Source organism: Borostomias antarcticus, assembly GCF_949987555.1.
Source record: "Borostomias antarcticus genome assembly, chromosome: 32".
Classification (NCBI taxonomy): domain Eukaryota; kingdom Metazoa; phylum Chordata; class Actinopteri; order Stomiiformes; family Stomiidae; genus Borostomias; species Borostomias antarcticus.
The window spans coordinates 5,575,552-5,603,172 of NC_140265.1; the positions used below are offsets into that span (position 1 = coordinate 5,575,552).

The following is a 27,621-nucleotide window of genomic DNA, read 5'->3' on the forward strand; positions in this document are numbered from 1 at the left end:
CAGGGACTAGGACTTAACAGACAGGGACTAGGACTAAACAGACAGGGACTAGGACTAAACAGACAGGGACTAGGACTAAACAGACAGGGAGGGACTAGGACTAAACAGGGAGGGACTAGGACTAAACAGACAGGGACTAGGACTAAACAGACAGGGACTAGGACTAAACAGACAGGGACTAGGATTTAACAGACAGGGACTAGGATTTAACAGACAGGGACTAGGACTAAACAGACAGGGACTAGGACTAAACAGACAGGGACTAGGATTTAACAGACAGGGACTAGGACTAAACAGACAGGGACTAGGACTAAACAGACAGGGACTAGGACTCATGTTATACACCCGTAGCCTACCTATCCCGGAACACCCTCCACTAAACTCTACAGCATCTGGAACACACAGGCACCTACGCCACGATCCCGTTTGTGGATTTCAGCTCTGCCTTCACCACAGATTCAGCTTCTTCCCCACGGCCATCATCCTCTTCAACGAGGCTGGCGTCCCCTTCTGACCCCCAAGCAAGGAGAGGAGACTGAACATTTTATTATTTTTGTTGATTTTGAGTTTTTTTTCTTTCTTTCTGCGACTAAGCCACTAATGAAAACTTGCTCGACTCGGACTCTTCTCGTCGACTAACGTTAAGTCGACTATTGGGGGGGGCAGCCCTACTGGAATGTGTTTAAAAGGTTTAAAGATAGCTCTAGACAATAGTCTGTGGTTAGGATCAATATTAAAACTCAATACTGTACATCAACAGTAGTCCACATACATTCATATGCACTGGTTATAACACAGAACACCACAAAAGAAATAGGACAAGTCAACTTATAGCTCCTTTTTCACGTGAAGAAATGTCTCTTGCCGTCATAAAGGTTTTTAACCCGTGGCCCGAGACTTACCACAAAATACAACACAAAGCTGTTCTTGTTGTGGACAATAATGAGATCAGGCCGAGGTGCGTTTATACATTTATTACACTCGAAGGACATTAATTTTCATCCACGTTGACTGTCTGCAGACCTGTAACACAGAAAAAAGTGAGGATGTCAAACAATGTGTCAATCGAAGGGGCTATAGCCCCCCCCCCCCGCGACACAGCTATATTAGCACACTAACATTACACCTACAGGGTTCCTTACGAGAATCCCTTGAATTATCTCCTCACCACAGAAGTTGTTAAAACTACTAGATTGTTCTCTGGCTGGACCAGCAACTGTTTACAAAATGAGCGCTGTCAAGAGGGTCTTGGGTGGGAAGCAAATCTTGTCACCGCAAGAGCAAACTTTGCGACCCGACAACCAGACAACACAGTGCAAAGTGAAACCGAAATGTAACCATAGTAGGCTATGGTCCGAATGGGGGATAGACAACTTTGTTTTTACTACTAACAACTACCAATCGTCATGAATTCCCAGAAGCTCTCGCTACGGCACCTCACAAGTCCCATTTTCCGAATGCACAGCTCCACAATGCTCCACAACTGCGCCAATCCCGCCTTTAGTGCTGATTGGCTTATCGTTAGAACCCGCAGCGCTCATTTGTCGATTTATATTTTACTCGGAGAACCAGCCGTTTCACATAGCGACACCAGACCGAGAATCATCAAACTTTTCGTGGGGCGGATTCAAACGTCGTGAAGCCGGCTGAAACAGCAGCAGCCCTCTCTGTAGAGGGCGACTCGCTTCGGACGCGGTGGCCGGTCTTGATCAGGAAAACTCGACCAGCAGTATCAACGCCGATCGAAACATCTGCGGTTGGGATTACGGACGCACCTTTGTACGTCGTGACGGGGACGTAGGTGACCAGGGTGTACAGCTTGTTGGGAGAGTCTTCATCCTCGTTGCGTTTCCTGGACAACCGCACGCGCATCCTGTATGGCACGTTCCTTCATGAAAACATAACGGGGCTCTTATCAAAACATAACAGGGGCTGTTATCATAACATAACAGGGGATGTTATCAGAAACATAACAGGGGCTGTTATCATAACATAACAGGGGCTGTTATCATAACATAACAGGGGCTGATATCATAACATAACAGGGGCTGTTATCATAACATAACAGGGGCCGTTATCATAACATAACAGGGGCTGATATCATAACATAACAGGGGCCGTTATCATAACATAACAGGGGCTGATATCAAGCAGAAACACAGTTTATGTTCAGTGCAACCGATGTGGTCACAAATGTATACATCTATGGGTTTAGCTGGTGCAACATCAATGCAACATAAATGTTTAATATCTGTGTTTGTATGAAACCTAAATGTATGTTTTCATTCTGCCTTCTCGGCCGGGTTGAAGACGTGAGTTCTTTACTTGGTTAAATAAGCCTTTTTTTTTAAGCATAGCGTACCACACTTGAATGCGATGTTTTCATAATTATGTGTTGGTTGTATGGAGTTGTCACCTGATGCCTTTGGTCCACACCGCCTTGTTCAGTCGCGTGTCGATGCGGACATCAGGGGTTCCCATCTCCTTCACGGCGAACTTGCGTATCTCCTTTAGGGCGCGAGGGGCTCTCCGCTTGAAGCCCCTGCAGACAGAACAGCAGCTCACATAAGGACAAACGGAGGCGAGTTGGATCTTAGCAGCTAGACGCGTTCGTGACGGGGCGCCGCCACCATCCTGTACTCACACTCCGTGGATGCGCTTGTGGATGTTGATGGTGTATTCCCGGGTCACGACCTCGTTGATGGCCGAGCGGCCCTTTTTCTTCTCGCCCTTCTTAGTCGGGGCCATCTGTAACGCGACAGAACAAGATCACTTTAATATCCTGCCTAGGACAGGTTACACAGAACAATACACTTTAATATCCTGCCTAGGACAGGTTACACAGAACAATACACTTTAATATCCTGCCTAGGACAGGTTACACAGAACAAGATCTTTAATATCCTGTCTAGGACAGGTTACACAGAACAAGATCACTAATATCCTGCCTAGGACAGGTTACACAGAACAAGATCACTAATATCCTGCCTAGGACAGGTTACACAGAACAAGATCACTAATATCCTGTCTAGGACAGGTTACACAGAACAAGATCACTAATATCCTGTCTAGGACAGGTTACACAGAACAAGATCTCTTTATTATCCTGTCTGGGAGGACAACCATATTGATAAACAGTTGTTAACATGGGGTCGAGTCCCTTTAACAGAGTCTATACGTTCACAACCATAGCCAGCTGGCTACCTAACCCATTCATTCCATTAAAGGACTTTTTGCATTTGCAAACTCGACAGTATATATATATATAAGCCACTTCTAACCACACAGTAAAGTTTGCCTCAATGTTGGAGTAGTAATCATAACTCCCGAGTAGTGATCTCAAATCAACTTTAATCATATTGATAACTATATCGATACACAAAATAATATAATCTAATTTTCAGGCAATAATAGAATTATGTTTCGCGATGTTTCAAATTGTATTTTAAGCCACATATGAGGTTAGATGGCATCAGATGGTAGGATGGTTAAAAATCGTGAACTTACTTTCATAGGGGAACTGGTGGAAAGGACAGCCGTAAAAATGTCCTCCGACAACAAACGCTGGTCATTTGGTTCCTAGTCGACGTTGGAGGGTCGGGGAAAGGTGCGCCAGAAAATATTCTACAATGTGTTTACTATGACATGAAAGGCTGATGTGCATAAATAACTAAATAAATGCATTAAAATATATAATTATAAGTATAATATATTTCTAATTTAAAATAAATCTGATTATATATTAAAGATACTTACCTTGGAAACATTTGACCAATTGAAGGACAGTGACAATAACACAAACTTCAACGAGATACCATGCATGTGTTTATGTAAAGTTTCACAGGCCTAGCTTCATCAGATTTAATGACTGCAAACTATTCCACTGTATTGTGTCCATTTATGCAGCGTTTCACAGTAACGGGTGACCTAACGACACCAGCATTCATCTTTACCATCAAAATATAAAGACAAAATACATGTATGTAGGCAAGCGGCTCCCAAAGTACACTAGTGGTAGTGTGAGGTGGGCGTTCCAGTGCCTGGAGTGTTGTATAACAGTCACAGTTGGCTCAACAGCGCAGAGAAGGGTGAGAATTGAGTCCAGCGCTCCTTGTAAAGTTGGGCCAGTGTCCTCCGACGACTAACACCACCCACCCTGGCTCCAGGCACGCTCACTGGGACGACCTGCTCTCAGGACATCCAGACTTCCAAATCAGGTCTATCCAGAGAGTGGGGAGCGGATTACGTCTATAGAACCAGTCAGTCCCTCCGGTCTCGGACCCGGAACCACAGTCAACATGGCGGAGCCGTCATAGGAGGTTCGAGTTTAGTTTGAATTCTGTGTAACCAGTTATTTTTCATTGTTTGTCTACTCAAGTCATGCATCCTTTCTGGGACCGTAGACAGCGGGACCTCCGTGAAACAGATGTGATGTGACCTGATGTGCTGGAGGCTAGCGATAGCAACATCATTATAACATCATTATAACACAGTTCAGTTCATCTAACAAAATCACAAACTAATCATTCAGCACAAGTACATTCATGTGAGGTATTTCTTCGAGTTTGCCTAATTCAGATCGGGAAAAATGAAGTCATGATGGAGAAAAATTGGCAGAGCTTCGTTCATCGAAGCCATCCTCCTCCCTCGATCTGTGCATTTGGACAGCAGTTTCTGACGATCATGTACATTGAAAATACAGTACGTTCACAAGCAGGACACAAAGGAACACATGGACTACAGATAAGCATGACGCATACAAAGCAAAGACCCAAATGAACAGCTAACCAGTTTAATGCACAGTCGTTCGTAACCAATGCACAACATGACAACCAAAACAGAAGCTTCCATTATAAAAAGGGGACCTTACAATTAAAAAAACTGCTCTAAAGCATTCAATTGGACAAAATCACATGTCATTCAGGCCATGAATGTAGTCTTTCCTGCAAATATTCATTAGTTCAACACACAAGGCCACTCCCACCATAGGCTAGCACATCCAGAAGTCTCTATGGAGTTTTATTTGCGGATCAATCTTCCAATAATGATTTGCCAAAGTTTCAGCGTTTGCTTTTAGTTTTTCTCTGGATGATACAGAAGGCTATGTATGGAGGCGGGGGGTAGAGGGGCGTTTAGGGGTTAGGGGTGCGAGGAAGAGCGGGTTTAAGCTGTCACTTTTCATGCGTTTACTCACTAAGCCCGTCCCCTCAGGAGACGCAGGGTTCGGGCTGAGCGCCGGACTGGCCGGCCGCGGCGTCGGCGTCGGGCGCCGCGGTCGTGGGCGCGCCGGCGTCTCCCTTCTCCGGGGCGGGCGCCTGGGCCGCCACGGTCTTCTTGAAGAGACGGACGCTCAGCTGCAGGAGCTCGCTGTCCACCACAGGAACGCTGGGGTACATCTGTTTGGTCAAGCCCTGAAGAGACCAAGGTTATTATAGTTAACGAAAACTAACTAAAAAACGAAAACTAGGTGTGAAAAAACATTTTAGTTAACTGAAATAAAAATAAAAACTAGGCTTTACACAAAAAACGATAACTAACTAAAACTGTATTGTGTGTTTACTAAACTAACTTAAATAAACAAATTATTGAGAAAGTGTCCTTAGTTTTAGTCTTTTTCATTTCATACATAAGCCTAGTATTTTGGGTGGATATGAAATCTATCCTCCATGTTCTTTAGCTGTGCTCCTGCGCAGAAGTAACCTGACGTGCGCCAGATGGTTTGTTTCACACAGAATGAAATAACATGAGCTCACGAGATCAGGATGGTCTCACCAGGCTAGCGCAGAAGAATAAAAAACTAAAACTAATACAAAAACTAAACTAAAAGTAAGCATTTAAAAAAAATAACTAAACTAAACTAGCAAACCTGCTTTAAAACTAATCAAAACTAAACTGAAATTGAAAACAAAAAGTTAAAACGATATAAAAATAAAAACTAATGAAAAAAGCAAAACTATTATAACCTTGGAAGAGACAAGTCAGGTTCTTGAAAACATTGTCTGTATCACTTTATTAGCGTTAAAGTCGCACTGAAATGAAAAAAGCCTTCTGTCCCATTTTGGTTCACATAATTGGTCATAGTGTTCACCTATTCAACGATGTATGCCAAAGAAATTTACAAAATTCTACTTTTGTTGTAATCTTATATCAAAGTATATAATTTCTTACTTCCTGGAAAACGGTAGGTCACGTGCAATGACGACAACAGGTACCTTAGATTTTAGGCCAATCATCTCACGACATCCACCCGTCAATCAACGCTATCCTTCTATCGAATCTGTCTAAAGTTCTTAAAACCCGCCCACTTGTCAATGTTCCAATCAAATTCCTCTAAACGCATGTCCCGCCCTCATAGCTTGTTTGCGTCGGAAATACGTCAAACTACGGAAGTTAGATGATCTCAAACGTCCGCTTCAGTGCGACTTTAAACTAAAACTAGAACTTTTGTGGGGGAAAGCAGGTGAGGTTTTTCCTGCCGGGAGGACCAACCCTGTCGTTCTTCAGCAGCGTCCTGCGGATGGCGATGTCGCGGCGGGCGCACAGGGCCTTGCAGCAGGGGCCCAGGTTCCGCATCAGGCCGGCCCGCTCCACGCGCCGGTTCAGGGCGGCCATGTTGAGGGCGCCCAGGTCGTGCTCGAACAGCTTGTCAGCGTCTGTCAGAACGGGGGAGGTACGTTAGACCGGCGGCTTGAGCAAACCCAGCTCTTCCATACCCGACACTTCCTGTTGTGGTAAGTAAATTCCTGAATGAGAAAAGGCGGTAATTCTTGCAGGGACAAAGGGACAAATGGTTATTCTGGAGCAGACAACGTCTAGGTGTGTTGACCTCCTTAGCGCAGCTATGTGAAAGGTTGAGGTGAGGTGGTGAAACTACAATTTCTATGACAATAGGTAGGTACTCGGTATCGGCAAGTACAGAAAAGTGAGCACTCGTACTCAGACTCGTTGCCAAGTCTGAATAGAGATGGTATGTTCCCAGCAGCCCTCGGGTCACAGCAGCCCCTCCCATCACTGACCTTTCGGGTCGTCCAGCTCTTTTCGGCAGACGTCCTTGACCTTCTGCAGGAGCTCGGGCCCCGCCAGGCGCTTGGACACGCCCGCCCGGAGGAGCACGGCGCCCGGGGTGAACCTCAGCAGCGCGGCGCCCGCCGCCCGGGGCTCCTGCTTGTGCTTGGGCATCAGGCTGGACCAGTCCACGTCGATCACGTCCAGAGGACCTGCAGCGTCACGGCACAGAGGGGCTCAGAGGAGACAAAACCACCCTAGTCCGGAAACTTGATGTAACTCTCTTGTTTGTGGTGTCTGGTGGTGTTGGGTTTATTGGTGGTGTTGGTGGTGTTGGGTTTATTGGTGGTGTTGGGTTTATTGGTGGTGTTGGGTTTATTGGTGGTGTTGGGTTTATTGGTGGTGTTGGGTTTATTGGTGGTGTTGGGTTTATTGGTGGTGTTGGGTTTATTGGTGGTGTTGGGTTTATTGGTGGTGTTGGGTTGGTGGTGTTGGGTTTGTGGTGTTGGGTTAGTTTGTGGTGTTGGGTTAGTTTGTGGTGTTGGGTTTGTGGTGTTGGGTTAGTTTGTGGTGTTGGGTTAGTTTGTGGTGTTGGGTTTGTGGTGTTGTGTTGGTGGTGTTGGGTTGGTGGTGTTGGGTTATTTGGTGGTGTTGGGTTTGTGGTGTTGGGTTTGTGGTGTTGGGTTGGTGGTGTTGGGTTGGTGGTGTTGGGTTGGTAGTGTTGGGTTTGTGGTGTTGGGTTTGTGGTGTTGGGTTGTACCTGAAGCTTTCTCATCATCCTGGTGATCCTCCCTCTTCTGGTCGCTGTCCGCCAGGATCTCGTCCAGCTCGTCGTCGCTGATTGGCTCGTACTCCTCGTTGGCCGAGACCACAGACTGGGCGTCCTCGCCCTTCACGTCGTCCTCCTCTGTTACCATAGAAACAGAAACACACCAGTGAGAACTCCAGTCTGCCGGAGACTTCCTGTGACATCACCAACCTGACGGCAGACTTCCTGTGACATCACCAACCTGACGGCAGACTTCCTGTGACATCACCAACATGACGGCAGCTTAAGATATCGGTCTTCAGACATTCTAACTGAAGATAAAACCTAAACTTGAATTAAGAAAATACAAACGACTCAAGCACAGACTCGTTCTAGCATGTTCTACTGAGTGTGATGTTCTACAGTATGTTCTACTGAGTGTGATGTTCTACAGTATGTTCTACTGAGTGTGATGTTCTAAAGTGTGATGCTCTACAGCGTGCTGTTCTATTGAGTGTGATGTTGTTCTACAGTGTGTTGTTCAACTGAGTGTGATGTTCCAAAGTGTGATGTTCTAGTGAGTGTGATGTTGTACAGTGATGTTCTACTGAGCGTGATGTTCTACTGAGCATGTTCTACAGTGTGAAGTTCTACTGTGTGAAGTTCTACACCGGGCTGTTCTACACACTTCGACATGTGGACAGTCGGAGCTGGGATTCGAACCGCTGACCCTTCGATCACTGAACGACCCGCTCTACCAACTGAGCTACAGCCGCGCCGTGTGGGGAAACGACTACACTGGCATTGATTTTAAAATGGCCTACATACAATTTAAAGGGGTATAGTGTGGGAAGGGGTGTAATCTTACCAGTCTCAGTATGCTCCCTCCTGTGAAATGCATCGCAATATGAATATTTTGGGTGTTTGGCATGACTTGCATAGTCCTCCATGGGAGCAGTGAAAAAGCCAAACATGTCAAAATATTCCGATTGCGGTACATTTCGCAAGAGAGCACACCGAGACTGGTAAGATCACACCCTGCGCTTCCCTTCTCGAAAAAGAACATTTATCCTAGTTTTTCCTAGTAGTCGACTTCCATTGTAGCCCAGTGAGAGCCTGGCGGACACAAGCGCGGTCGAAGTTTCTCACCGTCGATGCTGTCGGTCTTCTCCGGCTCGCGCTGCTCTCCCGGCCCGTGGTGGCTGTTGCCGGGCTTGTCCGCGTCGCCGCTGAAGGCCTCCCGCGGGAGGAGGGGCTCGTAGTCGCCCCTGTCCGGCCTCATGTCCCCCCTGCCCTTGGGCTCCCCGTGCGGCGGGAGGTCCATCCCCAGCATCCTCTCTCGCTCGCGGTCGCCGCGCTCCCCTCGGTCGCCGCGCTCGCGCTCTCTGTCCCGGTCGCGGTCGTGCTGCAGCAGCCCCTCCAGGAGGAGGCGGCCGCCGCCATCGCGCTCTCGGAAGGGCTCCCGGCCCCCGCGCAGGAGCAGGCCGCGCCCCGGCCAGTCCCGGGGCTCCGCCTCCCAGTCTCTCGGCTGCTGGGGCTGGGGCAGGAGGGGCGGCTGCTGCTGCTGCTGCCTCAAGTCCTTCCTCTCGCGCTCTCTCTCCAGCTGCTCGCGTTCCCTCTCGCGCTCCCGCTCGCGCTCGCGGCTGTCGTAGGAGCCGGCCCGGGAACGCGCCTGTCGCTCCGAGTCCGGGGAGCTGCGTCTGGAGCTGTGGCTGCGCGAGTCCTGGCGGTCTGCGGGGGGAGGAGAGACCGCCACCAGGTCAAACACCCGCAATGACCTTCACCACACCCACGATGACCTCCACCACACCCACAATGACCTCCACCACACCCACAATGACCTCCACCACACCCACAATGACCTCCACCACACCCACAATGACCTCCACCACACCCACAATGACCTCCACCACACCCACAATGACCTCCACCACGCCCACAATGACCTCCACCACACCCACAATGACCTCCACCACACCCACAATGACCTTCACCACACCCACAATGACCTCCACCACACCCACAATGACCTCCACCACACCCACAATGACCTCCACCACACCCACGATGACCTCCACCACACCCACAATGACCTCCACCACACCCACGATGACCTTCACCACACCCACAATGACCTTCACCACACCCACAATGACCTTCACCACACCCCCAATGACCTTCACCACACCCACGATGACCTCCACCACACCCACAATGACCTCCACCACACCCACAATGACCTTCACCACACCCACAATGACCTCCACCACACCCACGATGACCTTCACTGATGTTCTACTGTGGTGAGGTTCTACTGTGTGATGTTCTACTGTGTGTGATGTTCTATGGGTGTGGTGTTCTACAGGGTGTTATGTTCTACTGAGTGTGATGTTCTACAGTATGTTCTACTGAGTGTGATGTTCTACAGTGTGATGTTCTAGTGTGTTGTTCTAAAGTGTGATGTTGTTCTACAGTGTGATGTTCAACTGAGTGTGATGTTCCACAGTGTGATGTTCCACAGTGTGATGTTCTAGTGTGATGTTCTAGTGTGATGTTCCACAGTGTGATGTTCTAGTGTGATGTTCTAGTGAGTGTGATGTTGTACAGTGTGATGTTTCACTGAGCGTGATGTTCTACTGAGCATGTTGTACAGTGTGATGTTCTAGTGAGTGTGATGTTCTAATGTGCTGTTCTACTGAGTGTGATGTTCTACAGTGTTATGTTCTATTGAGTGTGATGTTCTAGTGTGTTGTTCTAAAGTGTGATGTTGTTCTACAGTGTGATGTTCTACTGAGTGTGATGTTCTACTGAGTGTGATGTTCTACTGAGTGTGATGTTCTACTGAGTGTGAAGTTCTACTGAGTGTGATGTTCTACTGAGTGTGAAGTTCTACTGAGTGTGATGTTCTACAGTGTGATGTTCTACTGAGTGTGATGTTCTACAGTGTGATGTTCTACTGAGTGTGATGTTCTACAGTGTGATGTTCTACTGAGTGTGAAGTTCTACTGAGTGTGAAGTTCTACTGAGTGTGATGTTCTACAGTGTGATGTTCTACTGAGTGTGATGTTCTACTGAGTGTGAAGTTCTACTGAGTGTGATGTTCTACAGTGTGAAGTTCTACTGAGTGTGAAGTTCTACTGAGTGTGATGTTCTACTGAGTGTGAAGTTCTACTGAGTGTGATGTTCTACTGAGTGTGATGTTCTACTGAGTGTGATGTTCTACTGAGTGTGATGTTCTACAGTGTGAAGTTCTACTGAGTGTGAAGTTCTACTGAGTGTGAAGTTCTACTGAGTGTGATGTTCTACTGAGTGTGATGTTCTACTGAGTGTGAAGTTCTACTGAGTGTGATGTTCTACTGAGTGTGATGTTCTACTGAGTGATGTTCTACTGAGTGTGATGTTCTACTGAGTGTGATGTTCTACTGAGTGTGATGTTCTACTGAGTGTGATGTTCTACTGAGTGTGGTGTTCTACTGAGTGTGAAGTTCTACTGAGTGTGAAGTTCTACTGAGTGTGATGTTCTACTGAGTGTGGTGTTCTACTGAGTGTGAAGTTCTACTGAGTGAAGTTCTACTGAGTTTGATGTTCTAGTGTGAAGTTCTACTGAGTTTGATGTTCTAGTGTGAAGTTCTACACCGGGCTGTTCTACAGTACGATGTTCTACTGAGTGTGATGTTCTACAGTGTGAAGTTCTACTGAGTGTGATGTTCTACTGAGTGTGATGTTCTACTGAGTGTGATGTTCTACTGAGTGTGATGTTCTACTGAGTGTGATGTTCTACTGAGTGTGAAGTTCTACTGAGTGTGATGTTCTCCTGAGTGTGATGTTCTCCTGAGTGTGATGTTCTACTGAGTGTGATGTTCTACAGTACGACGTTCTCCCGAGTGCGTTCGGCCGCTCCGTACCTGACGAGGTGCTTCGGCTGGGCTCCCCTCTCCTCAGCTGGTCGATGCGGGACTTCCTCTCCACGGCGGCGGGTTCGACCACGGGAGGTCTCTCCCTCTCTCGCTCCCTCTCTCTCTCCCTCTCGCGCTCCCTCTCCCTCTCCCGCTCGCGCTCGCGGTCCCTGTCGCGGGAGGTGGCGCCCTGCATGCGTCCGCGCCGCGCCCGCGCCCCCTGCTGGGGGTCGTCCCGGTGCGCCGACTCGTTGGAGGGCGAGCGCAGGCGCCGGGAGGAGGCGCGGCTCTGGTTGCTGCCCATGCTGCTGCTGCGCTTCTGCTCCGGCTTGCGCAGCAGCGGCTGGGACATGAGGGGCTGCGGGGGGAGGGTCTGGAGGAGCATGGGCGGCTCCTGGGGGAGCAGGGGGGCGATGGGGAGCGGGGTCACCCTCTCGCGGACCGGCGCCGCCCTGGGGACGCCCCGCCGGGGGAGGAGCTCGGTCGGGGGCCTCTCGGTCGGCGCGGGGGGGGCGGGCGCGGGCGGCGGCGGCGGTGGCACCGCCACCCCTCCGCCGCGCTCCAGCACGTCTTCGTCGGACCAGTCGCTGAAGTTGGCGTCCATCTTGAGGGGGGGCAGCGGCGCCGGGGGGTCGACGGCGGCGGCGGCGGCCGCGGGCCGGAGGGGCGGCAGCTCCTCCTTCAGAGTGGGCGGCGGCGTCCTGGGGCCGCGCCTCCTCCTGCTGCCCGGCAGGTCCTCCTCGGACACGTCCGACTCGGCGCCGCGGGACCGCTTGCGTTTGCGGTCCACCGCCTTTTTCTTGGGCGCCTTACGAGGGGGCTGCAGCGGGGGCGGGGCGTCCGGGGGGGCGGCGGCGGGCGGCGGCTCGGGGTTGAACCTGTCCGATGCTCCGCCCACGGCGGCGGCAGTTCCCGCCTCCTCCTCCTTGCGGACTTTCTTCAAGCCTTTCTTCTGGGACTTGGTCTTCTTCTTGACCTCGTCGTGGTGGAGGGGGGCGGCGGCGGCGGGCGGGGCTTCTCGGTCATCGGGGGCGATCAGGACGGCGGGGGGGGGCGGAGGCGGCGGCGGCGAGGGCGTGGCCTCACGCTGGTCCTTGCCCGCCCTGCCGCGGGCGTCGGCGCCGGTGGGGGTGCCGCTGTCGGATGGATGATCTCCTCCTCCTCCTCCTCCTCCTCCTCTCCTCTCACGCCCCCCGCGGAGGAGGCTCGGCTCGTCGTGGCGGCCGGCGCGCGCCTCCCTCTTGTCGGCGCGGCGCTCCTCGTCCTTCCAGCGGGCCGGCTTGTCGTCGGGGGCGGAGCCGCCGGGCGGCGAGCGCAGCAGGGCCTCCTGGGGCCGGGCCACCTGACTCAGCAGACGGTGCTTCTCAGCGACTGAAAAACACACACACACACACACACACACACACACACACACAATCAGCATGAAAATAAAAACCACACCGAACACAGCAGAAACAACACATGTTCATCTCACACACTCTCACACTCTCACACACTCTCACACACACTCACACACTCACACACACTCACACACACTCACTCACACACACTCACACACACTCACACACACTCACACACACTCACACACACTCACACACACTCACACACACACTCACACACTCTCACACACTCTCACACACTCTCACACACTCTCACACACCTACACATTCTAGAAAGCAGACATAGAAGAGCTAGGTAGACTAGTAGCCACACACACACACACACACACGGGCGCTAGAGAGGGGGGGTTCCTACTGTCGGCCGGGGGCACCGGGACCGGCCCCACTGGGCTGGGCAGCAGGGGGCGGAGCTTCGGCTGTCCTCGGCCCGTCGCGCGCTCGCTCTTGTCCTCGCCGCTGTTGTAGCCCTCGCTGTCGGGGGAGGCGGCGTCGCGCGCCCTCTTGGGCGAGGACTTGGGGCTGGGGCTGCTCTCCACCCGGTGCCTCTTCCGGCTGGAGGGGGAACAGGGGAACGTGGGCGGGGTTTAACTTAAGGGTACCTGGGGGTCACGGGGTCAGGTCAACCTGGGTCGGTGTCTGTGGTTCGAAATCGTGATTACTTGTGTGTGGTGTAAACATGGCGCTCTGATACTCGCCTGGTTTTGCGGTCGTCGTCTCGCGTTTCCCTGGAGCGCTCCTCCCTCGGCTCCTCCCTCCTCTCCCGACGCTCCTCCCTCCCCTTCTCTCTCTCCTCCCACTCCCGCTGCCTCTCCCTCTCCCGCTGCTCGCGCTCTCTCTCCCTCTCGCGCTCCCTCTCCTTCCTCTCCCTCTCCCTCTCCTCCCTCTCTCGCTCCCTCTCCCTCTCCTCCCTCTCCTTCCTCTCTCTCTCCCTCTCCCTCTCCCGCTCCCTCTCTCTCTCCCTCACCCGCTCCCTCTCTCTCTCCGCCTCGCGCTCCTTCTCGCGCTCCTTCTCCCGCTCCTTCTCCTTCTCCCGTTCCCTCTCTCTCTCCCTCTCTCTCTCGCGCTCCCTCTCTCGCTCCCGGACCCGGTCCTCGCGTCTGTCCTCGCCCCGGTCCGCCCGGCGTTCCTCCCTCCTCTCCTCTCGCTCAGGCTCCTCCCCTCGGCCCTGGTGGCGTCCAGGAGACGCGGTCCGTTGCTCTGGTGACACACACGGGTCAGTCGGTCACTACCGATTCCACTCTTAACCGCACGTAAACATAGTTCCGGTTTGGGATCCGTTTAAAAGGTCGGAGTGCGTGGTGCTTTGACGGTCTGTGAATAGGGCTGGGTATCGATTCGAATTTCAAGAATCGATTCGATTCCGATTCACAAGGTTCAGAATCGATTATCACGATTCGATTCAATATTGATTCGGTTAGTGTTACTAAAACCTGTTTTTTGTTTGTTGTGCTGTAACTTTAATTACATGACTGCCAAGTTATGCAACACATCAATACTAGGGCTGGGTATCGATACTGATTTCCAAAAATGAATGAATGAATGAATGAATAGTCATTCATTCATTAAATAAAAGATCGATTTTGGGATTCATGAATCGATTCTGAATCATTTGATTCAGAATCGATGAATCGATTTTTTAAAACCCAGCCCCATCTGCGAATGGCCCAGGTATCTGACCAGCTAACGGTCAGGTAGCGGTCTCTCTCTCATGGCGTATCACCGCCCGGCGGGGTCACACCTCCACAGTAACAAGGGGACAAAAGGTCAATAGGTCGGGGGGGGTGACTGGCTACCAAACTGGGTGAAAGTGGGACATTTACTACAAAATATAACATTTTCTTTCAAATGAATAAAAGTAAATATAAAGGTAGTGTTTCTGTCGCCCACCTCTCTCCCTGTTCTCTCTGCGCTCTCGTTCGGCGTGACCTCCCCTGCGGTCGTAGGAGGAGTCTCGCGCCTGGTCACCTCTCCTGTCGGCGTCGTAGCGCTCGCGCTCCGCCCCCCTCTCCGTCGGCCTCTCCGCCCCTCTCTCCGCCGGTCTCTCGGCCGGTCTCTCCGCGCCGCGGTCGGCGCTCCTCTCGGCGCTCCGCTCGCGCAGGCCGGCGCCGCCGCCGCCGCGCCCCTCCCAGCTGTCGTGGCCGCCGTCCAGCTGGGAGCCTCGAGAGTTACGGGTGGAGCCTTAGAGGGAGGGGTTCAAAGGTCAGTCGGCCCTCCGTCACACACACACACACACACACACACTTCTCGGTACACTTCTGAGCTGGTGTGCGTTCTCACCCTTGTCGGAACCCTCGGTGCCGCGCCCGCGGCCGCGCCCGTTCCTCTCCGCCCGACTCTCCGCCCTCGACTCCGCCCTCGCGTCGGCGCGCCCGCTTTCCTCGCGGCCCTGGCCCCGCCCGTAGCCGCGCTCGTCCTGGGCCGGCTCCTCCTTCCTCTCCCTCTCTCTCTCCCTCTCTCTCTCCTTCTCTCTCTCGCGCTCTCTCTCCCGGTCCCGGTACTCCAGCGAGTCTCTCCCCGAGCGCGTCTCCGTCCGGGCGTCCCGGGAGTCCTTGGCGTCGCGGCGGTCGCGGCGGTCGCGCGCCTCCCTCTCCTCCCTCTCCTCCCGCGCCTCCCGGCCGGGCTCCGCCTCGTACTCCCGGTCGTCGCGGCTACCGTCCTTCTCGCGCTTCCCTCGGCTCTCTGTGGGACGGGAGAAAGAAAACAGCTGTCTCACCTCAGAGCTGTCTCACCTCAGAGCTGTCTCACCTCACAGAGCTGTCTCACTGGACTCAGAGCTGTCTCACTGAACAGAGCTGTCTCACTGAACAGAGCTGTCTCGCTGCACTCAGAGCTGTCTCACCTCACAGAGCTGTTTGCTGCACTCAGATCTGTCTCACTGCCCAGTCAGCTGTCTCACTGCACAGAGCTGTCTCACCGCACACAGAGCTGTCTCACTGCAATCAAAGCTGTCTCACCTCACAGAGCTGTCTCACTGCAATCAGAGCTGTCTCACTGCCCTGTCAGCTGTCTCACTGCACATATACCTGTCTCACTGCAGTCAGCTGTCATGACATCCAAGCTGAATAAGAGAAATACTCATCATACGTCACTCTGTATTTAATGTGACATATGAACAGGAGGAAAAAAGGGGCGTGTTTCTTTCTCTAGCACTGGGCCTCACCATCTCTGCGCTCGTGCCTGCGCTCGTGGGCGGGGAGGCTCCTCTCTCTCTCGCCGCGCCCCCTGTCCCGCCCCTGGGCGTGGTGGGGGGCGTAGCCCGGGCTGGCCTTGCGCTGGGGCGAGGCGGCGTCCCTCTGCGCCGCCGACGGCGAGCGCGAGGAGCGCCTGTGGCCCGGCGGGGGGGAGGAGGAGGAGGCGGAGGGGGCGGCGGGCGGCTCGCGGAGGTAGGCGGGGGAGGCGGGGCTGCGGCGGCGGCGGGGGGAGGGGGAGTGGGAGGAGGGGGAGTGGTGGCGGGGCGGGGTCGGGGTGCGCTGGTGCCGTGGGGGGGTGGGGGACCTGGAGGAGCACAGGAAGGAGGAGACGGTCAGTTATTCAGAGAGAGGGAACTGGTACCTGGGAACTGGTACCTGGGAACTGGTACCTGGGAACTGGTACCTGGGAACTAGGAACTGGGAACTAGGAACTGGGAACTGGGAATGCCCATGACTAAACAAGTGTGTGGAGGAGATATTTGTGACCCATGTGGGTTCTGCTTTCATCTCCATGGCGACTATGCGCCAGCCTAAGTTTGTTTACTTTCAACTGCCTTTTTAGAAGCTTCCACACAGCCAACCAATCACACTGAGCTTCCATACAGCCAACCAATCACACTGAGCTTCCATACAGCCAACCAATCGCACTGAGCTTCCATACAGCCAACCAATCGCACTGAGCTTCCATACAGCCAACCAATCACACTGAGCTTCCATACAGCCAACCAATCACACTGAGCTTCCATACAGCCAACCAATCACACTGAGCTTCCATACAGCCAACCAATCACACCGAGCTTCCATACAGCCAACCAATCACACTGAGCTTCCATACAGCCAACCAATCACACCGAGCTTCCATACAGCCAACCAATCACACTGAGCTTCCATACAGCCAACCAATCACACTGAGCTTCCATACAGTCAACCAATCACACTGAGCTTCCATACAGCAAACCAATCACACAGCTTCCATACAGCCAACCAATCACACTGAGCTTCCATACAGCCAACCAATCACACTGAGCTTCCATACAGCCAACCAATCACACCGAGCTTCCATACAGCCAACCAATCACAGAGCTTCCTCTTGTATGTGCCAATTATAGGCCCATTAAACGTAGACCAAAAGATCCTTGCTAAGCTCTTAGCCTCACGTTTACAACAAGCACTACCGACCCTCTCTCCTTCCTGCAAACTCCCCCTTAAGATTCACAACATCTCTCAAAATCCAGATGTTACCAACTCAATTATGATCCGGCTACAATCCCGTAAACATTTTGGACTGGAAAAACCCTCCACTCCAGCCCCCGGGTTTTAAAAATCATTCCCATCCTCCTCTTTCCGACCTCACTTTTCGGATCTGCCGTGACAAAGGCGTACAAGGTCAAAAGGTCAACGACCTCTACAGGGACGGGATCTTCCCTGACTTAACACAACTCCCAAGCAGGTTTGACCGGCCCAGATACCACGTTGATCGTTTCCTCCAGGTCATTTTATTAAATCTAAGTACCCCCCCACTCCCCCAATCACCCGCCCAGGTCTTTGATCGACTGTCTACTTGCCCTAGAACCCTAGACCCAGGCTAGACCCACCCCTAGGGCTCAGAGGCGCCCCATTTCCCTTATTTACGCCTCCATTAACCCCCTCAACCTGGATCCAGCAGTCCTGCTGAAGCACCCCTGGGAGCAGGAAATTGGGGTGCCTCCACCCGCCAACCAGCGGCACCAAATCCTCGGCCTCGTCCACTCCGCCTCTACGTGCGCTAGACATGGCTTATTGCAGCGTAAGGTCCTCTTTAGAGTAGACTATAAGAATGCCCGTCTAAAAATACAACCAGGCGCCAGCGACACTTGCAATAGGTGCAGTCACCTGCTAATCATACTCACATGTTCTGGTCTCGTCCGAACTTAAGACTTCTGGTGTCTCTGGTAGGCATGAACCTCCAACCTCAACCTCTCACCGCCCTATTTGGCGTCCCAACCACCCATAGCGCCCACTTTCCCCCATCAACGAAAGGGCGTGTCCGGGCTTGTCCAGCCTCACTAGCCTCACTCATCTGATCTAAGTGGAAGCACGCCCTCCTCCCTTATAATAGCTGGCTCTGAGAGATCTTGAATCACATTAAGCTAGAAAGGAGAAAATTAGATTTTCACTTAGGAACTGCAGTACATCCTTTGATAAGACCTGGAAACCCTTCTCTGTTTACCTGAATAAGGCTACCCTCCCCCCTGATGAAGACTAGTGTGTGTTGTTGTGGGTTTTGTGTTGTCTTGGGTTTGCTGGTTTATGTTTTTTTTGTGTTTTTTTTAATGACGGAGGAGATATTTATGCCCCGTGTCGGACGACCTGCTTTCATCTCCATGGCGACTATGCGCCAGCCTAAGTTTGTTTACTTTCAACTGCCTTTTTAGAAGCTTCCATACAGCCAACCAATCACACTGAGCTTCCATACAGCCAACCAATCACACCGAGCTTCCATACAGCCAACCAATCACACTGAGCTTCCATACAGCCAACCAATCACACTGAGCTTCCATACAGCCAACCAATCACACAGCTTCCATACAGCCAACCAATCGCACTGAGCTTCCATAGAGCCAACCAATCGCACTGAGCTTCCATACAGCCAACCAATCATACTGAGCTTCCATACAGCCAACCAATCACACTGAGCTTCCATAGAGCCAACCAATCACACAGCTTCCATACAGCCAACCAATCACACTGAGCTTCCATACAGCCAACCAATCACACTGAGCTTCCATACAGCCAACCAATCACACAGCTTCCATACAGCCAACCAATCACACTGAGCTTCCATACAGCCAACCAATCACACTGAGCTTCCATAGAGCCAACCAATCGCACAGCTTCCATACAGCCAACCAATCACACTGAGCTTCCATACAGCCAACCAATCACACTGAGCTTCCATACAGCCAACCAATCACACAGCTTCCATACAGCCAACCAATCACACCGAGCTCACTCTTGAATGTGCCAATTATAGGCCCATTAAACGTAGACCAAAAGATCCTCGCTAAGCTCTTAGCCTCACGTTTACAACGAGCACTACCGACCCTCTCTCCTTACTGCAAACTCCCCCTTAAGATTCATAGAAAGATGTATTATTTCTTGTTGTTAGTGACAGTATTGGGAAGGGTTAAAGGGTGAGTTTGGGTGAGAGCTGAGAGAGTTTATTTTCTCCTTACTGTCTGTATTTTCTTTGTACACTACCTATGTTATTGTTCTTCCTGTTCAACAAGTACCGATTCATCCCATCCTTCCGTTGTTTTACTTAACACACCGTTACTGTATATCGGTGCAAAATTCATAAAGATAATTGTGAAACAATGTCCAGTATTGAGGCTTCGGGGGGCGCTGACCTGCGTGGAGGAGACGCCGGCACAGGGGGCTTCTGGGAGGGGGACTTCTTCCTGGCTAGGGTGGGGGACATCTCCCTGGTGGGGGACGAGACACTTCCAGAACGTTCCTCGGACGTAACGGACCTCTTGGCCTTATGGGAGCTGTCGGATCGATCCCTGCAGATAACACACGCCAGGGACATAGACATCAGTTAAGAAGACGCATCATACAGACGAACCCCAACCCAAAACTTATGACGTGTGTATTATGACATATATACACAATATTTCCCATCGGGTTTTGTCATGATGCGTCACGTTATTTGCGGAGAAACGCAAGTATAAAAATCGGGCGTGAATGAAAAAGGGTGTATCCACAATGAGGACCCAGGAGGAGAAAGATGGGCCATAGCAAACACACACCAGTATTTGCCATGTCTCTCCTATGATGCTTTTTTAGCCTCTCTTACTCTGAAATGTAATTTAATGTAATGTATTGCTTTATAAATGTTCTTAGCCGGTAGACAAACATACTCCAGGAGCTTGCTCGATCGCCTCGTTGAGAGGGGTCAGGGAAGAATTTTTACAGCTCACTTATCTGGCCCCCGGGTGATTACTGTTTTTTTGCTTCCCTCTGGAATATGTAGGGGTGGGTCGTATGCCCACCTCCCTTGTTCTCTGTAAAGCGCATTGTGTTGCCTCTGGGTATGAAATGCGCTATACAAATAAAGCTTTGATTGATTGATTGAAAGATGGGATAAACAGAGACCCCCCGCCTACCTGCTGGGATAAACAAACTCCCCCCCCCCCTCACCTGCGTTTCTCCTTCTTCTCCTTGTGTTTCTCCGTGTCGCGGCCCCGCTCCTTCATCTCCTTGCTCTTCTCCTCGCCCTTCTCCTTGTTCTTGTGCTTGGCCTTGTGCTTCTTCCCCCCCACGGGGAGGTCCAGGGGCACCGGGGGGGGGGGGCTGGGCGTGCGCGGCCCCTTCTTCTTACCGTGGCCCCCCTTGGCTGACCTGAGCGCCGGCAGAAATAAGGCCCAATGGTTTGTCACGCCTGAGTGTGTGAAATGTGTTCTCCGCGTTTGACCCATCCCCTGGGGGGGCGGTGTGTATGTAGCCTCCCCAATTCCAACCCTTGATGCTGAGTGCCAAGCAGCGAGGCAATGGGTACCATTTTTATAGTCTTTGGTATGACTCGGCCGGGGATCGAACCCACGACCTCTCAGTCTCAGGGCGGACACTCTAACCACGAGGCCACCGAGCTGGTTAATAAGGTCCAGATCACAGTTTGACAACACAATCCTTGCTTAATGACAGAATAGGCACATGACGGATGATGTGATGAAGCCTACAGACAAATAACCACACAGCCTGTGTGTGAATCATATTCAGTGTGAATGGTGTACATCACTTGCGAGTACGCAAGGTCGTTTATGTGGCGCTCTGCATTTAACCCTCTTCTGATGTAAAGGTCAGAAGTCGGTGACACACACACACACACACACACACGCGCACACGCGCACACACACACACGATTGACCCCAGCCACGAAGGGCGCTCCTACCTGCCCGTGTCCGACACTGGCGAGGACACCGACGGTTTCTTCTCCTTCTTCCCAGAACCCGAGGCCTTGGTTCCGGCTTTGTGTTTGGGGGAACCGCTCGATTTCCGAGACGAGGGAGATCCTTTAGAGCTCGATCGCTCTGGGGACGTCTGGGAGATCCAAGGGAAGGAGACCGATTAACTCTTCCAAACAGCCACTGACTGATCAGGAATCTAAACCCAGATCGTAAAACGGGAATCTAGACATACATGATGTAATCAACAGGAAGGTATCCCATCCGTACCTTCGATGCGCTACTTGTCCTAGTTTTCGCCGGCGGTTCCTCCTTCTTGATAACGACCTCCTCTCTCTTGTCCATGTTCTCTTGTTCCAGCTTCATCAGTTCACGCTGAATCTTCTGTCTCTTCATCTCCAGGGATAATTCGTAGTCATAGTCGCCGTTATCCGAGTCTGGAAGCAAAAGCCGACCGGCATCCGGTTGCACCAACTGGTCTTAATTTACGATGGTCTTAACCGCTTAATAGGTCATACTAGCTTAGACCCATTTTTAAAATGGACATAAGTAGCACCAACCAAGGCGCAACTACGACCAGTCATGATCAATCTCCTCCCCTAAAAGTTAGAAACCTCCCCGGTTTCAGGCTCACCTTCACGATTGGCTTCCCACTCGGTGGGCTCCTCCTCGCTGGCGGGCGTGCGCTCCTTGGTGATCTTTATGTCCTCCTTCTCTTGGTGCCGGCCTCTAGAGGAGTCTCGCTGCTACGAACCAAACACACACAGTCTCACAGCTGACACACACACACTTAGAGGTGCAGTATGCCATTTTTGATTTCCTGTTAAAGTCGCACTGAAATGAAAAAAGCATATTGTCCCATTTTGGTTCACATAATTGGTCATAGTGTTCACCTACTCAATGTTGTGTGCCAAAAAATGTACAGAATTGTTGTAATCGTATATCAAAGTATATCATTTCTTACTTCCTGGAAAACGGTAGGTCACGCGCAATGACGACAACAGGTACCTTAGATTACCTTAGAGGCCAATAATCTCACGACATCCACCCGTCAATCGACGCTATCCTTCTATCGAATCTGTCTAAAGTTCTTAAAACCCGTCCACTTGTCAATGTTCCAATCAAATTCCTCTAAACATATGTCCCGCCCTCATAGCTTGTTTGCGTCGGAAATACGTCAAACTACGGAAGTTAGATGATCTCAAACGTCCGTTTCAGTGCGACTTTAAGACTTTGGAAAAATGTTGACAAGATTTTTTTAAATGCAACCAACAAAATCCCTGCCCTGATTTCAGGCCTCCATCCAAAGCCACTTCTCCAAACCGGGGGAAAACAAATGACACTCGCTAGGCAGGTACATGCAGGTTGACAGGCAGGTGAGCCATCCAATCATTTCAAGTTGGCAACTCAATATGATTGGCCGTATTTTATACAGCCTTGTGACTTCCACGGATTAGGATTGATTTCATTTTAGTGTCGGAGCACTTTGTTTATCGATTGCTGTCGGGAGGTAATGAGTATTGCAAAAAATATATAACAAAAAGTGCTTCTGAGCAAAACCGCATACTGCAACTTTAAAAAAACAAAAAACAAAACACTCATTTCGGTTCAATAATATCAGTGGATTCAAAATCTTTACACAACAGGAAACAACAACATAGGACATTAGAGGCGATGGAAAGGAACCTGCTCTGGCTGCAGGGGTTCTAGTTAGGATGGAGAGGAACCTACTCTGGCTGTAGGGGTTCTAGTTAGGATGGAGAGGAACCTACTCTGGCTGTAGGGGTTCTAGTTAGGATGGAGAGGAACCTGCTCTGGCTGCAGGGGTTCTAGTTAGGATGGAGAGGAACCTACTCTGGCTGCAGGGGTTCTAGTTAGGATGGAGAGGAACCTACTCTGGCTGTAGGGGTTCTAGTTAGGATGGAGATGAACCTACTCTGGCTGTAGGGGTTCTAGTTAGGACGGAGAGGAACCTGCTCTGGCTGTAGGGGTTCTAGTTAGGATGGAGATGAACCTACTCTGGCTGTAGGGGTTCTAGTTAGGACGGAGAGGAACCTACTCTGGCTGTAGGGGTTCTAGTTAGGATGGAGAGGAACCTACTCTGGCTGTAGGGGTTCTAGTTAGGACGGAGAGGAACCTGCTCTGGCTGTAGGGGTTCTAGTTAGGACGGAGAGGAACCTACTCTGGCTGTAGGGGTTCTAGTTAGGACGGAGAGGAACCTGCTCTGGCTGTAGGGGTTCTAGTTAGGATGGAGAGGAACCTACTCTGGCTGTAGGGGTTCTAGTTAGGATGGAGAGGAACCTGCCCTGGCTGTAGGGGTTCTAGTTAGGACGGAGAGGAACCTACTCTGGCTGTAGGGGTTCTAGTTAGGATGGAGAGGAACCTACTCTGGCTGTAGGGGTTCTAGTTAGGATGGAGAGGAACCTACTCTGGCTGTAGGGGTTCTAGTTAGGATGGAGAGGAACCTGCTCTGGCTGCAGGGGTTCTAGTTAGGACGGAGAGGAACCTGCTCTGGCTGTAGGGGTTCTAGTCAGGACGGAGAGGAACCTACTCTGGCTGTAGGGGTTCTAGTTAGGACGGAGAGGAACCTACTCTGGCTGTAGGGGTTCTAGTTAGGACGGAGAGGAACCTGCTCTGGCTGTAGGGGTTCTAGTTAGGATGGAGATGAACCTACTCTGGCTGTAGGGGTTCTAGTTAGGACGGAGAGGAACCTGCTCTGGCTGTAGGGGTTCTAGATAGGATGGAGAGGAACCTACTCTGGCTGTAGGGGTTCTAGTTAGGATGGAGAGGAACCTACTCTGGCTGGAGGGGTTCTAGTTAGGACGGAGAGGAACCTACTCTGGCTGTTGGGGATGTAGGCTCTTCTGGGTCTCTTTTCTGAGTATCTGATTCAGCATCCTGTCTCTTGTTCTTCATCCTCTCCCGCAGATCGCCGGTCGGCCTTTCTGCTGACCTGGACAAAAATACACAAATGAATATAGATGACGTCAAATGAGGGAAAAGATAATGTACAAGTGGATCTAATGCCGGGCTCAGACTACAGGATTTTTGGGCCGATTTATCCCCGATTCACCCCTCCCGACAATCGGAGGAGAAATCTGGTCCGGAACGTTGGTCGGGGCCGATGATCGGCCCAGATTATCTTGTAATGTGAGGGGTTTTACAGATCCAATCTTTTACCTTCCGATCGGCTCGCAGATCCATCGGGGCGGCCTCGATAATATCAAACATGTTTGATATTTAAGATTATTACCTCCCGACTTTACAAGTGAGACGGCGAGACCAGTGGTTCGTTGCTCACTCGGGCACGATAAGATCCTGTAGTGTGTGCTGAGCCGTTATTTTCAAATCTTGCTGTGTGTGCTTGTTTGAGTTGCGCAAGAAGAATATCTGTTAAGATTCTCCTTATGTGCGTGATTTAACCCGATTTCGAAAGGATTTTAAATATCCTGTAGTGTGAGCCTGGCATAAGAACAATGCTTAATTTGACAGTTTGCTTAATCGACTAACAGTGATGAGAAACAGGGCACTGAAGCTGACCATCAGCATTGCCCACCTGACACCAGCAGCTAAAGGCAGTCCTCTAATGGTAAATGGTAAATGGACTGCACTTATATAGCGCTTTTCCACCTTAGCGGCACTCAAAGCGCTTTACAACGGCCTCTCATTAACCCATTCACACACACATTCACCCACCAATGGCGGCAGCTGCCATGCAAGGTGCTAACCTGCTCATTGGGAGCGATTTGGGGTTAGGTGTCTTGCTCAAGGACACTTGGACATGTGGACTCTAGTTTACCGACCTGCTGAAACCTCCACTGAATCCTTTCCCGCGTGGCTGACTTCCATGTGTGTAGCGACAAGTGTTGCCGTAACTGCAATTCCCCGTCTTCAACCAATTTCTACAATGAGTCTGAAAGACAGATGGCGTCACATCATTACGTCGACATGAGTCATTTAGCGGACGCTTTTATCCAAAGTGACTTTAAATTGCATTTAAAGTCGCACTGAAACGGACGTTTGAGATCATCTAACTTCCGTAGTTTGACGTATTTCCAACGCAAACAAGCTATGAGGGCGGGACATAATGTTTAGAGGAATTTGATTGGAACATTGACAAGTGGGCGTGTTTTAAGAACTTTAGACAGATTCGATAGAAGGATAGCGTTGATTGACGGGTGGATGTCGTGAGATTATTGGCCTAAAATCTAAGGTACCTGTTGTCGTCATTGCACGTGACCTACCGTTTTCCAGGAAGTAAGAAATTATATACTTTGATATAAGATTACAACAAAAGTAGAATTTTGTAATTTTTATGGCATACATCATTGAATAGGTAAACACTATGACCAATTATGTGAACCAAAATGGGACAGAATGCTTTTTTCATTTCAGTGCGACTTTAACATAGCAAGTCAGTGTATTACTACTCCCCAGAACGCACAAGTGCATCTCCTTTCTAAACAAGTGACTAAGTGCATAATCTAGTGCTAAAACCAAAGTGCAAGAGTAGAAAAATAAACATGTAATAGCTGCTTAAGAGGGAGGATCGCGATAGTACTTCTCCACATCCCTCCATTGCTAATAAACGTTTCTTTATCATACACAGACTACAATACTATACATTTTGGAAGTATTATTAGTACAAATGCAGTTAAGATTTGCCTGTCTTTGGTTAACCCTTTGAATACGACCACGTCACCGGCAACATTTTAAAAATATCTAACAAATATTAAATAATATTTAAAAAAATATCTAACAAATCCAAAAAATTCCTCACTCCCAACACTTGCTGAAAGCTGAGAAATTGCGCTTTCTAGTATTATAGGGAAAATCCAATTAATATTCGATATAAATAAATAAAATACATTATTTTTCATTAAAATAAATACTTTATTTTCAGGTTTATTTTCAGGGTTAAAAGGGTGTAAAGATACCCACCTCAACAGCATTACTACCCGTGCTGGGGCCGAGTCTCTCAAACACGCTGGGCCGGCGGGAGGGGGCGGAGCTGCTGGTGCTGCTGTCGGATATGGTTTTAGAATTCTCCACTGTTACCTTCCGCCTGATCTTGGACATTCTGCAGGGCTGCAACGAAGCACAACGTGTTGTTATAATGATTGGTGTTTCTCATTACGATCTCGTTGTAAAACAATAAAAAACAATAAAACACAAAGTAAAGTGTGTTGGATTAGGGTGCGTAACGTTACTGATTTGCAAGTGTAAATAGCAAGTTGCCACTTCCCTATTACGAGAGTTAAAGGTACCCAACGAAACGTTAATCAAAACAATCCGTTCTGTTTATTTTCGAAATTCCTCGATTATATGGTTCCTTGTAGTCTAATAAACATATCGAATCACTTGAATGTCTTTCCTACCTTGTAATTTCTTCGCAAAATGATATGTAGCTAATGTTTTGAAAAAAACAAAGACATGCGAAACATCACTATTACGTGCTCCGCGTATTGACGCAATGACGTAGTACGCGTTTTTCGGGGACCACCTTCTCAAATTTGCTCTAGAGCGCATACTAGTGGTAAAAAAAACTACATTGGGTACCTTTAATGTTAGCCAAGTTAGGTCAAAAACTACATTGGGTACCTTTAATGTTAGCCAAGTTAGGTCAAAAACTACATTGGGTACCTTTAATGTTAGACAAGTTAGGTCAAAAACTACATTGGGTACCTTTAATGTTAGACAAGTTAGGTCAAAAACTACATTGGGTACCTTTAATGTTAGCCAAGTTAGGTCTTGTGTGTGTGTGTGTGTGAAGATGTGTAGCTTCAGGGTAGCTAACCTTAAGGTGGCACTAACATCAGCTAAGGAAGCTTACAAATACCAGTTAGCTAAGTCTATAAACCGGTCAAAGTGAACATAGCCAGCTGATGAAGACCCTAAGGTCCACATAGCTTATGCACTTTCTCCAAAACGACTGTTATTCTACCTAGCAACTAGGGTTCGTCAAGTTAGCCAGTGCTAGCTCGAGCCAGCTACAATACATTTACAATCTTAATCCTTGACATCATATCAGCAAACATTACATAATATTATGTATGATAATATGATAATATATATGATACAGCTAGCTAGTATTTAGTTGTCTACTTGTTGTGTGACCGTTAGCTGAATAAGCTAACTGAGCTAACTAGCATAGCCAAGCTCGCGCATTAGCCAAACGGCTAACGTGACGTGGGTAGGCGCGAGGCCTGCTAGCTAGCTAGCTGCTAGCCACTTAGCTTAGTAACGGTGCAGATTCGCAGTTAAAGAGAAAATCCTCACCCAAAATATAAATTCGGAGTCGCATCTATGTTCGGAGGCTCGGTGGATTCGCTACCTCTCGAAATGAGAAAGGGTTACACATCGATCTGAAAGGCAGGGGCTCCCCTGTTCGCCTTCATTTTGGTTACGGGTAACCTGTTCTCGCGAGAGTTGTGG

At 50.1% G+C, this 27,621-nt stretch overlaps 2 protein-coding genes across 4 annotated transcripts; both read right to left on the reverse strand.

The window, feature by feature from the left end:
- Positions 1-961: 961 nt before the first annotated feature.
- LOC311327405 (large ribosomal subunit protein eL31) lies at positions 962-3,535 on the reverse strand. Its single transcript, XM_084460442.1, has 5 exons — positions 3,508-3,535; positions 2,645-2,748; positions 2,417-2,542; positions 1,776-1,888; positions 962-1,023 (listed from the first exon to the last, which is right to left on the reverse strand). Exons 1-5 carry the CDS (start codon positions 3,511-3,513, stop codon positions 992-994), a joined length of 381 nt encoding a protein of 126 aa, XP_084316568.1. The 5' UTR covers positions 3,514-3,535; the 3' UTR covers positions 962-991.
- Positions 3,536-4,778: 1,243 nt separating this feature from the next.
- zc3h13 (zinc finger CCCH-type containing 13) lies at positions 4,779-27,595 on the reverse strand. 3 transcript variants are annotated; one of them, XM_084460494.1, is made up of 20 exons: positions 27,466-27,595; positions 26,128-26,274; positions 24,990-25,099; positions 24,025-24,139; positions 21,821-21,929; positions 21,457-21,623; positions 21,174-21,322; positions 20,423-20,623; positions 19,630-19,785; positions 16,210-16,544; positions 15,327-15,728; positions 14,937-15,227; positions 13,745-14,246; positions 13,405-13,601; positions 11,659-13,020; positions 8,903-9,484; positions 7,766-7,912; positions 7,017-7,217; positions 6,490-6,653; positions 4,779-5,411 (listed from the first exon to the last, which is right to left on the reverse strand). In XM_084460494.1, exons 2-20 carry the CDS (start codon positions 26,263-26,265, stop codon positions 5,208-5,210), a joined length of 5,532 nt encoding a protein of 1,843 aa, XP_084316620.1. In that variant the 5' UTR covers positions 26,266-26,274; positions 27,466-27,595; the 3' UTR covers positions 4,779-5,207. The 3 variants fall into 3 exon arrangements, with proteins under 3 accessions (XP_084316620.1, XP_084316619.1, XP_084316621.1); XM_084460493.1 differs by having other exon boundaries at positions 21,821-21,932; XM_084460495.1 differs by lacking the exons at positions 26,128-26,274; positions 27,466-27,595 and having other exon boundaries at positions 21,821-21,932; positions 24,025-24,134; positions 24,986-25,068.
- Between the last annotated feature and the right edge of the window lie 26 nt (positions 27,596-27,621).